We start from the raw sequence: 11,733 nt of genomic DNA, 5'->3' as shown, positions 1-11,733 counted from the left end.
CCAGTCACTGAATTCCCAGAGTCTTCAAGACAGAAGACAAAAGTAGCTGTTAAATTACGAACATTTTATTCTTGCTACAGGTGTTAGAAACAGGTAACTGATGCTGATTTCTGGGACATTGACAGTCAAGTAGTTTAAGACTAGATCCCTAGCTCTCCCACTGCCAAGCCCAGATGTGGTATACAGTGGCCTTTCTAATGAAAGAAAAAAAAAAAGAGGAAGAATCAAGAATATGGATTATATTGGTTAAGCAGGCACAGGGCCCTCAGTTATATAGTTTACATGTTCATCAGCCTGAAGTGTATTTAGAAGAAAAAACTTATTAGGCAAAATTAGAAGGTAAACTTGATATGTCAATAAAGATGCATTACTAGGTGTACTTTTACTTATTTTATCATAATATGTAATGACTTTTTATTGTACTGGCTTATTTGATGAACTGAAATTATGTTTGAGCTGTTATCTTTCATGGCAATAGCTAAACACTATTAGAGCTAAACAGGCACTCATTTTGTTTACTTAGAATTAAAAAAGAAAAATTTACAAAGTTGACAGATAACATTTATTAAAACATGTTATACCAAAAAGAGCATGGATCTCTTCTATAAGAAGAAAATATTAAACAGCAACATTAAATTAAGTAAAACCATGCTGTGCAATTAGGACAGCAATATTATATAGACAAAATTATCCAACCTTTGCAATACAGGCATAACATCTCACAAAGTATCAATAAGATATGCAACTTTACTATTATGAATGACATTTTGTTTATAATAAAAACTTTTGTATCTCACTTGCATAAACAGTTACATTTCTGGAAGAAAGATCCCTTGGAGAACAAAAAAGCAGCAGCAATTGACTTATGACACAGGCTTCAAGCAAAGTTATCAGAGTCTGATAATTTCATCACATTAAAAATATATTGGTTTTCCAGCATATCCCCTTGGGGCACAGACAGCTTAGAGCTTTTTAACTAAAAACTCTAACTACCCAGTTAAATATAATTAAATATAATCCTTTGCTGTTTTGAGAAAACTTTCAACTCTACTAAATAATGATGACAAACTAAATACAAAACTGCTGGCTCTCAGGATTCAAAGATGGGTTAGCTCTCTGGCATCAGCCCAATAATGTTCACTTTAGGTGGTCTGAAGGATGTCCATTCTTTCATGTCCAGAAGTACAGTGATGTCAAGTATGGACCTTATAATAAAAGACACTGAAATAGGGCAATCTCAGAGCTCCCTCCTGGCCTCTGATGTGTGGTATTTATCACAGTCTTAACAGGGAAGCTACAGCAGAGGAAAAATTGAGACCAAAGATCTTTCAGTAGTACCATCTAGGGTCTCTCTGCTTGTCCATTAAGCGATCAAGAATGGTTGCTACTTGAAACTGGGAAGGTGCTGCCTTTTATTTTTTTTTTTTTTTTAAATACTAGTGTGCAAAATGGGAATGCTAGTATATAAACCCAAAAAAGGAGAAAAACGACTCCTGACAGACAGATTCACAGCTCCTCTGAGAAAAGAAGTCAGGTACTTGTCACTGTGACTGCAGGAGACTGTACTTCAGAATTGCAATTGCTTAGATACCATGGGTAATGATGGTCTTAGAAACCTAGAGATGGAATTGGAAGGAATTTAACTTTAGTCTCCTTAGAGAGTTCTTATCACCAGCAGGCCATGCAGTAGACTCTCAGTAACACAAGATTCTGAAATTGTTACCACTTCTTATCTCTCTACAATGATCCAGGTGTTTATAAAACATCCCCTCTGCAAATGTCTACTAGCAAAAAGAGGGGATATTTAAGGGAAGGATAAAAAATTAACAAAACCACGTTTTTAAATGGTCTCATCTAAAATTATAAAGCATAAGCATAAATGCATAACATTCACCTTAAAATATATATTAAGTGGATCCCTTGTTTGCCAGACCAGAATGCATCTTTTATCCCTTACACAAGGCCATCCCAATAGTGGTGCTTATAGGCTCTGGAAGAAGCTGCATTCAGCCTTTCTTGTTTTAGTTAGCTAAGTGTGGATCATGTAGATTAATACCAAAAATCCAAGTGTCAAGGATTACGAATGTTAATGGAGTCATATATGCTGGATTTTCAACACAAAATGTCACAACCTATTGGGTGGAAACAGTATTAGATGTTAGAGTTACTATTCATGAAAAGTCATTAAAAGGATACACACACACCTACTACACCTGTATAAAACCTTTAAAGTGTCTCTTAGTACATTTATTTTAAAGCTCTATTTCAAAGTTTTCTAAACATTACTCCTATCTGAAGTCAACTTTTAAAAGTTCCATATAAAAGTCATCTCAAGCCAGTAAATGAAAGGGGTTCACAGGCAGCTCTGTAGGGTGGTCTGGGTCTGATGGAAGTATACTTTGTTATTCGACCATAGGTTCTCAACCTGGGGTTTCCAACCACCCTCTCTTTTTTATGGCCAGATGGATCCCCAAATCTTCTCTGTTGTCCTTTGGGGGTCACAGTATGGAAAAGAATGAGAGCCACTGTACTGGAACAATCTTGAAGAGAACAGGAGCATTATCTCCTCCAATGGAACCATGAAAGTCACAAAAAGTACTCCCTGTATGTGGTAAGGAGGTGAGGAAATGGAAAAAAAGGGCCAGTAAGTACAGGAACCCTCTCCCTACACTCATGTAAACACACAAGGAAATAACCTGCTACCATTATAAATTTCAATATTAAATAGTGAGTGTAAATGTGGAAAGAAACCATAGAAGGACTATATAATTTCTAAATGTAAAAAAATGTATAAAGATTTTTAAATACAAAGTGCTTTTATACATTGATCAGGTTACAGTGTTAGTGAACAGATAGATCCCTGTTTAGTTACCTTGAGTACATGGGTTAGACAGCAATTATCACCCCCACCCTGCTTTGATGTAGAGTTCAAGTAAGTGCTAAGAACAGGAACTCCTTAGTGCTGACCATTTGTATGTCCATTGCCAGCAATGGACTCATTTTCTGTACTCAAAATTCTGTATGAAAAATATCTGAAGAATTGATAGAGTAAAATTTGAGAGCCTTTAAAAAACCCATTTTTACTTAAGTTTAAATAATATGCCAAAGAGTTGCAGTAATAATAGCCCATCAAGTAATGAAGCTCACCTTTGTGTCAGACATTCATGTTCAGGATACAGTTAGGTTAGATGTTAAAATATTTTTTTTAATTGGGCTGTTAAGCAGATAAAGAAAAACAGCTAAAGGGGGAATTACTAGTTTGTGTGTGTGGGTTTAACATAATGGGTCATGTTGTATTTTAGTTCCATGAATCTGGATGCAACTTGGGGCCAGTCATGCTTGGTAGCTATTTGGTCCTGGCTAACTATTTTGTTACAAGTTACCAGTGCTGGAAGAGGGCTACATGTATGTAGATTCGCCTCTTCTGATTGTGACCCCAGTGTATGCTAAGGAGGCTTTTTCGTTCTTACACCAGGTAATAAACTACATCATAAGGTTAACTGCTTCTGAGTAGGAATGCAAAGGCTTTCAACCATTTTGAGCTGCCTTCTTCAACCCCTATCTTATCTCCACCTTCACAACTGGAGCATTCCCTGGGGCCTGGATGGATGTCAAAATCTCCCAAAACTACGACACTGCTCCATCTGCTAGAGCATGAGTCCAGTGTATAATATATCCTCCTCATAGCGCAAGAGTGCCACCTTCCCACAACTAAGAATCCAGAATTGCTCACAAACCTGAAACTTGTGCATGGCACCATGTCCCACTGTATAATTAAAAGGGATCCAACTAGGGTAATTTAAATTGTTTGTCAGCAAGGGCCTTCATTTGGAGAGAAAACAGCTCTGACCTGCTTGTGTCTCTGAATGTGATCAGAGTCACAGTAATTGACAATCAAGAACATGTATTATGGACCCCACTGTTCAAACAGTAGAGGATTAAATATTTAAATGACAGTTTATCAATGACTAATAAGAACTTCCTGAAGCAAGTCTCTAGCTCTTCAGATTTAAGAGGATAGACATTTTCAAACAAGTTTTAGTACCAAAAAAACCCAAGTCTGTACTGTACAGTGAGTTTGGTACTTGCTACTGCAGTAAGCCATGAAAATCTGAAACTTGAGCTATAGGTTAAAGGCTTTATTGAGTGTTGGAATAATACCAACTATGCACTTAAAAAAATAAAAACATTTTGATAAAATGCCCTCTTGCTACACACACACTTCTACAAGTTCTCTTACGATGTGGCAGCCAAGGTTGAAAGACAGCCCAACCGAATTTACCATCATACACTGCAGGGGTACAAACAAATGAAGTTTTAATGTAACTGTCTCTTAAATTTATGCAGCACACATCATGATATATCCAAGTGCTTTACAAAAACGAACAAATAGAACTAGGCCCGGTAACGAGACAGAACCAGACACTCTACCAGAGAAAAATATGAGTAAACAAACAAGTAAAGGAAGGCTTGACTCAAAAAGTGGCTTTTCACTAAAAACTATAGCTATCTGAAGGCTACTTAATGACCCATGTTAAGTAAGTTGGTGACATCTGTTCAGTTCCCTGCTGACAGCCAGTTCTATATAACTAAAATCCTTTATTCATTTATTAAAACAAAAACACCTGAATCCTGCAATTTCTACACATAGCTAACCTATGCAACCTTGTGCTACTGTTACCCTTATTGCCACCTTCGCATGCATAAAGTTAAGCACAGGAATAAGTGTTTGCAGGATTGAAGCTTTAAGATTGTGGGGTTTGGGTCTGGAACTTACAGTATGTTTATTTAACTCTTAGCACAATGTAGCCTTCATCACAGCCCTTGAGCACTACTGTGAAACAAATAATAAATAACAGCAATAATATATAACAAAAAAAATCACCACAATTGGCCTCATTAGTTACAGTCTCAGCAGAGGGTCCTATGAATAAGCCATGGAGATTTGAACTTCCCTCTCACCTCTAAAGGAGTCCCATCAGGGCAGGGTTGAAGCACCTGCAGTGGAGACAGTAGATGGACAAAAATTTGGTCTGCTCACAGCTGTATCAGCAACATCCTTAGAACTTTGAAAAAACCAAAACCTTAAATTTTACAATAGCAAGTACCAGACAATATTTGCATAATTAGTTTATTTTGCTTACTCTGCTAAACAATTATAAGTCTTATGTTTTAGTTCATCTCAGTAGTATTCTGCTCAGCTTTGGAGGCTTGGTATGACTTAGTACAAGAAGTTACATGCCGATGAAAACTGTCCCTCCACATAAATCTTTTCCCACAGATATTACACTCGTAAGGTTTTATGCCTGTGTGGATTTTCATATGGCCGACAAGATGATGTTTCATTTTGAATTTCTTACCACAGACACCACAACCATAAGGCCGAAGACCCAGGTGCATGCTCATGTGCCGATCCCTCTGACTCTTGTGTGTAAAGCTTTTACCACACTGACAAGGATATAGTTTGTCATTAGGTGAGAATCCAGAGAGGGTGGTTTCTTCTTTAATTCCTGTAGTCATTTCAATGCTCTCACCATACCCTGCTGCTATCATAACATCTTGTCTGTGAACATTTAGATTTCCATCTGCCCTTTCACCAGAAAATTCTTCCATAGAAGAGCCATAGAAATCAACTTGCTCATCGTAGTTATTTTCATCAGCCTGTTCATCAAATTCTGCCTCCATCTTTTTGTCACTTACATGAAAGTCTTCAACTCCTGAAGACTGGATAGAATGCTCTGTCTGAATGACATTCATGGATTCAGACACCTGGTGCTCATCATAAGTATGTGCATCTACACCTTCACAGTCCTGTTCAAATCTTTCTGGTTTCACATGGATCCAGCGCTTGTGTGACATGATGCTGGGTTTGCTATAGATAGGCCTTGTATACTGACACTCTGCACTGTCGCTGGCTCCCTCTTCGCCATCCTGACTTGTCATTCCTGTGCTGAGTCTGTCATGTTCTGCTGAAGAATTACTGGGAAGGTACTCATGTTCTGTTAGCTGCGATGACAGCTCATCTTTAGAGCTTTCTTCTTCATTTTCACCATCCCTTAGCTCCTGCACTTTGTGGAAGTCTGGCTGTCCTCCAGAGCCCAGCTCAAATGTTTCAACAAGCCCATTATAGCTACTGCTGCTTGGGGACTGATGATCACTGCTATGATTCATCTTCTGACAGAGAACTGTTGGGTTCCCTTCTAACACTTCAGTGCATTTGTCTACTACGTGCCACATCTGAAGGAAACTTGCTGCTGTCAGATAACTGACAATTTCTGGAGCAGGCATCACCAACCGTCCTGTATAAGTAGACAGAAGGATGTTCTCAAACACTCTTGGATTCATCACATCTGGAAGGACTATTCGCCTGCTATTTTTCAGGAGCACTTGGTCACAGAAGTAAGGTGAACTGGCTGCAAGGACAGCTTTATGGGCTCTGAACAGATGGCCCTGAACTACAATGGAAACATCACATAACTGTCCCTGCTGGCGCTGCTGGTTCAACTTCTGCAAAATGGTGCTAGAAAAATCAGGAAATTCCACTCGAAAAGAGTTTGTCCCAGACTCCATTTCATTACAAATCTAGTGTTGTGCTGCAAGAGAGAGGAAAATATAACCAGTTTCAACATAACTAAGCAGCATTTATGATGAGACTAAGTTTGCTCATTCCACTCTCTTATCTTCAAGTCTTTCCTCTTTTTAGAAAGGGACACTTAAGTGGGCTGACATGTTTCAGATAAGTGGGTTTACTTACCCAAAGAAACAAAACTTTTAGGAACCTCCACAGTTGCCAGGCTGTTTCTACCTTTTCTATTCCCCTTAGTCTTTCGATTTTAAAAATGTTCTACAAGATCACAAACTGCTACACCATCTGTGCACAAACATGAAGGTTGGACATCTAAGCTGTATTGTGTATTCTGTACAGCTAGTTATTCTATAGGGATGGGGTTACTCATGCACGTGGTTAGGAGGGTCAAGAGTAAAAAAAAAAGTAGTTATTTTGATGAGATTACAGCAGTAGGGTTGCTTGCATTTCTTATTAACTAATTCCACAATGTCCCAAAGTTTCTCAAGTGTGACAAATCAATTCTGTTTTCCAACTGCCAGCCAAATCATCTCCTCAAACTTTTCTTTAAGAGCACACTGGCCCCTTTTAAGAAAGGAATTCACTCTAAGTTATTTATATATGTTATTTCATACTTCAATATGACAAGTCACATATATTGCAAGAAAGTGACTGTCAGAGTCCTAAATAGAGCAGAGTTAATGACCTTTATTATGAACAATATTTTTCTGCCCCTCATTTTTTAAAAGGAGAAAGAAGTAGATGTTGCTAGTGGGGAGCTGAGAGATTGTTACAGTGACACAAATTTTGATCTTTTTCAAATGTTACTTTATAGCAAAACCCCTTGATTTAGCACCTTTTAAAGTAAGTGTTTTTCTTGCTTAAACTGGAACCTAACAAGACTAAACTCTTCAAAGAAACTGAAGGTTATTAAGGGTCTCAAATAGTTCAGCTGTTTAGTTACAAAAGGAAGAGAAGTACCTGGGCTCAAAGTCTGTTACAAGATAGTAAAGAAACAGAGATGATTGATATTTTAAAGTTTTATTTAAAGTACCAAATTATAAGCAAAGACATAGGCCAACAGGGGTGTATAGTTACTGGGTTACAAATCCTTAACAGGAATTATGGAAACACCAAAATTTTTTTATATAATTGCATCTGAAATGCTAATGTGGTCAAGACCTATAGAAAGGCCAACTTTAACTTCCCATTTACCTGTGTGGATACATTTGTAGATTACATAACTGAAAACTTTAAAAAGAGTACAAGCTTGAATCAGATGTGGTGTGGTCAGATGCTATTTGAGCTTCCAGAAGATTTTTTACATCAGCTACTTGAAAGAAAAACTATTATTTTTTATGATCAACAGAATGAAAGAAACTATTAGACTGTGACAGTCAATCACAGGAATATAGTTTTCACTGCATAGTATTTAGATTTTCTTCAAAGTATCTATCTTCTTGACATCTTTATCTCTTAGAACAAAGTTCTGACTTTCAAAAAAAGTGCCTTCTAACGTTTAACAGAGATTGGACAAAAATCTAGGAAAGAAGCCCCAATTCACTCATTGAATCATAGAAACATAGAGCTGGAAGGGACCTTGAGAGGTCATCAAGTCCAGTCCCCTGCACTGAGGCAGGACCAAGTAAACCTAGTCCATCCCTGACAGATGTTTGTCCAACCTGTTCTTGAAAGCTTCCAAAAAAAATGGGGCTTCCACAATCTCCCTTGGAAACCTGTTCCAGAGATTGACTTCCCTTAAATTTAGAACATTTTCCCTAATATCTAACCTAAAACTGCCTTGCTGAAGATTAAGCTCATTCTTCTTATTACAAACAAGCACATGTATGCAAAATTTGACAGGTATCATTATTTCATTTAGGAGATGCTAAAGAAACAGCAACACTATTTGCATGCAACGCACAGACTACACAAAGAGAATGGTGATGCAAGTCACCCATAACAATTCAAACAATAACTCATGATTATATAACCTCTTTCTGGTCATTTTGGAGGCAGAGATCCACTTTGCATTCGAAACAGAAGTTGCCAGAACTCCTCCATCCAAAATTTAATAAGGGGAAAGGAAAGATCTACATTAAGGCTAAAAATTAAAGCAGCATAATTGTTTTGCCTTTTTTTATTTAGTTAGAGGTCTTACCCACCCCACCCCACCCCCGCAAAAAAGTGTGACCCACTGAAGGTGAATAATCACAATATACTTATTTGCATTTGTGTGTAACTAATCAGCATTCCTCCTAACCTCACTACCATTTACAGGAGGTAAACAGACGTGTATTGGAGTACTTGTGGCACCTTAGAGAATTGGTTAGTCTCACTTCTGAAGTGAGCTGTAGCTCACGAAAGCTTATGCTCAAATAAATTGGTTAGCCTCTAAGGTGCCACAAGTACTCCTTTTCTTTTTGCGAATACAGACTAACACGGCTGTTACTCTGAGACGTGTATTGAATTGTCATAGGATCATTTTCAGTCACTCATGATGGGTGATCATTATCTGATATCAATTTGTCCAATAACTGATAAAAAGTGCCAGCCAGTCAAAATGCTGAATGGCTGATTTCCTTTTAAACCATCAGATTATTAATAAAAGTATCAGATTTTAAAATCTGTTATTGGAAGGAAAGCTATTTCTGAGGTCTTACCAACCAGTTAATTGCCTTGCATCTGCTTCTAAGAGGGCTCTTTTGGGAAGTAGGAACCAGGTAACAGGTCTAATGGAGTCTGCATGTTTAATCTTAGTATTTACCAGTGGTCCTCATTTTCCTTCTGTCATTCCCTTCACTCTTTCCTACAGATATTGCTTCTCTTTTACAGGAGTGCAATCAGCTCTTATTAGGAAGATCACTTTCCTTATGCCTCTGCTAGGGCTGCAGGCATCCCAGATAAAGAAAGAAACCCAGTCTCTTTGCAAGAATTCCAGCCCATGCAGCCTATCATGACAGTACTGTCATGGATAAGTTATTTTCTGCTTTGCAGAAGCACATGACAAGGCTACCGAAGTGCAGCTCTTCAGTAACAACATAACAGGCAAGAGTCATTTTACTACACAATCTCTACTTAGTCATATGAATTTTTTGCATCTTACTATGAAAAATGCCATTATTTGGAAGAAGCAGACTGCCATTACCTCTTTTCCTGTATTTTTTAGGAACAACTTGTCTTCCATGATTATCCTACTATAAGAACTCTTATTCTTTATAACAAATGCTATGCTAAATGCATTTTTGAAAGACATTACTATGACTACCCTAAACTACCATCTTTCAACAAGCATACATCCTAATCCCATAAAGATGTACACAACAGAATACATGTGGGTTCAACGTGGTAACATTTCTAGAAGGGATCTGTTTTCTTGCTGTTGTATACAAAGTTTACCATTAAAAATAAAAGTGTTTACATAAAGGCAGTCAACTTAATCATACTGTAAACAAAATTTTCTTTACATATTATTAAGAAGTTAGATATGAAAAGTGAAAGTATTTTTAAAATGTTGTTTTCTTTTCACTATTTATTGTCAGTGTTTCCTTATTTTATTTCTTTATTCTGGGACAATGAAAGTCAATAAAATTTTTCCCGTTTTGTTTAAGGAGAGTTCCACACTCTTAGTACTAGGATGTTTGGGTTCAAGCATTGCAAGATAAAATATTATTAGAATAATATATTTTGGAAATAAATAGTTGGTCTTAAACTTTATAAACTTGTTTTTACAAAATTTGGTACTTATTATTAGTTATGCAGAGCATCTCAAGGCTCAAGCACATTAGCTGCACTACATGTATTAAGAGTTCATGCCCAGAAAAGTTTACAATCTAAAACAGACAAAGGAACTATTATACCCATTTTACAGATAGAAAGTTGAAGTACAGAGAGATTAAATGATGTGCCCCAGGCTACTAAAGAAGTCTATAGCAGAGCCAGGCACTGAAGGAAGAATTTGCTTTTGTATATCCACAGCAGAAGGCGTTTACGACCGGCGCCGCTAGTGAAGCACTGTCTAACTACATAACTTTGCGAAGCGTGCTGCAGAGCTTGACGCTCGGCAGCATTACTCCGCCCGCCTCCGGTGGCTACAGGATGCCCCACTAAGCTTCGAAGTGAACATCCCCTCGCGAGGCATCTGCCCCCTCAACAGCCGTGGGCTGAGGGCTTTCACGGGGCTGCCCATCCCACGGCTGCTTTGTGCCCGCCCCTGCCGGCCGCTGGGCGCCAGCGGGGCTGAACGGGGTGCGCCGGCGCCCACCGGAACACGGCGGCCCCGCCCCCGGCCGGGAGGGCCCCGCCCAGCGAGCGGCGCCGCGGGGGCTGAGGGGAGGCGCCGCTGTGGGACGGAGAGGGCCGGGGGGCCGGGCCCAGGCCGCGCCACGGGCAGTCAGACCCAGGCGGCGAAGCGATGAGACTCGGCCCCTCTCACCTCCCGCCGGAGCGAAGGGGGAGCCCGGGCGTCCCCCTCTGCGCCTCGATCCCGGCAGGGCCTCACCTGGGCGGCGGGGGTCTCTCACATGGCCGGTCCCGCTGCGGGGCCCCGATCGCTGCTGCTACCGCCGCCACTTCCCGGCCTCGGCCCGGCAGCGCGCGGAAGCGATTCCCCCTGTGTGCGCTTCCGCTTCCGGGTCACGCGGCGCCGGAACTGTTCCAGCGGCTCGGGCCGCGGGGGCGGGGCTAGACCCGGCTGCGAGCTCGAGCTGCGCCGTGCGCGTGGTGGCGGGCGCCTCTCCTAACGGCCGTTTCCGTGACAAGGGTCGTAGCAGGCCCCAGTTGTTCTAGGTACTCGACAAACGGAGGCCGAGTCGGTCCCAGGCCTGAAGAGCTTCCAGCCCAAACCGGCAAGGCGGGCTCGCCCGGGAGGGAAATCGCCGCACAGGGAGCTGCTCGAGCTCGCAGCGCAGGGCCCAGCGGCGGGAGAGGAACCGAGGTTCTGTAAATCCAGCCCACTGGCCTAAATGGCTTCTTTGCCTATCTGAGGAGCCTGTCTGTCTCTTACCTAGAGCTCTTCGTTTACTTGACTTACAAAAGGAAATTGGATACAGAAAATATTCACCATGCAAAGACTGACAGATGCAGAGACGCCTGAGTGGCTTTAGGGACATAATTCGTGGAGGATTTGGCGGTTTTATTTTAATCTTATAACCAGGACAGGAATAGAA

General features: G+C 40.2%; 1 protein-coding gene across 14 annotated transcripts; it reads right to left on the bottom strand.

Annotated features, from left to right (window-relative positions):
• Window positions 1–539: 539 nt before the first annotated feature.
• On the bottom strand, window positions 540–11,289 carry ZBTB43 (zinc finger and BTB domain containing 43). Of its 14 annotated transcripts, none has more exons than XR_013348167.1 (4): window positions 11,067–11,288; window positions 5,361–6,593; window positions 4,886–4,998; window positions 540–2,602 (listed from the first exon to the last, which is right to left on the bottom strand). XR_013348167.1 is itself a non-coding variant. In XM_077835641.1 (4 exons), the coding sequence occupies exons 2-3, from the start codon at window positions 6,568–6,570 to the stop codon at window positions 4,979–4,981; spliced, it is 1,230 nt and encodes a 409-aa protein (XP_077691767.1). In that variant the 5' UTR covers window positions 6,571–6,593; window positions 11,067–11,289; the 3' UTR covers window positions 540–4,291; window positions 4,963–4,978. The 14 variants fall into 14 exon arrangements, 8 of the variants coding, with proteins under 8 accessions (XP_077691767.1, XP_077691769.1, XP_077691768.1 ...); XR_013348165.1 differs by having other exon boundaries at window positions 4,963–4,998; window positions 5,145–6,593; window positions 11,067–11,287; XM_077835641.1 differs by having other exon boundaries at window positions 540–4,291; window positions 4,963–4,998; window positions 11,067–11,289.
• Between the last annotated feature and the right edge of the window lie 444 nt (window positions 11,290–11,733).

This window comes from Eretmochelys imbricata, chromosome 16 (assembly GCF_965152235.1).
Source record: "Eretmochelys imbricata isolate rEreImb1 chromosome 16, rEreImb1.hap1, whole genome shotgun sequence".
In the NCBI taxonomy this organism is placed as follows: Eukaryota; Metazoa; Chordata; order Testudines; family Cheloniidae; genus Eretmochelys; species Eretmochelys imbricata.
The sequence above is the reverse complement of the archived record's forward strand: the minus strand, read 5'-3'. Positions and strand labels throughout refer to the sequence as shown.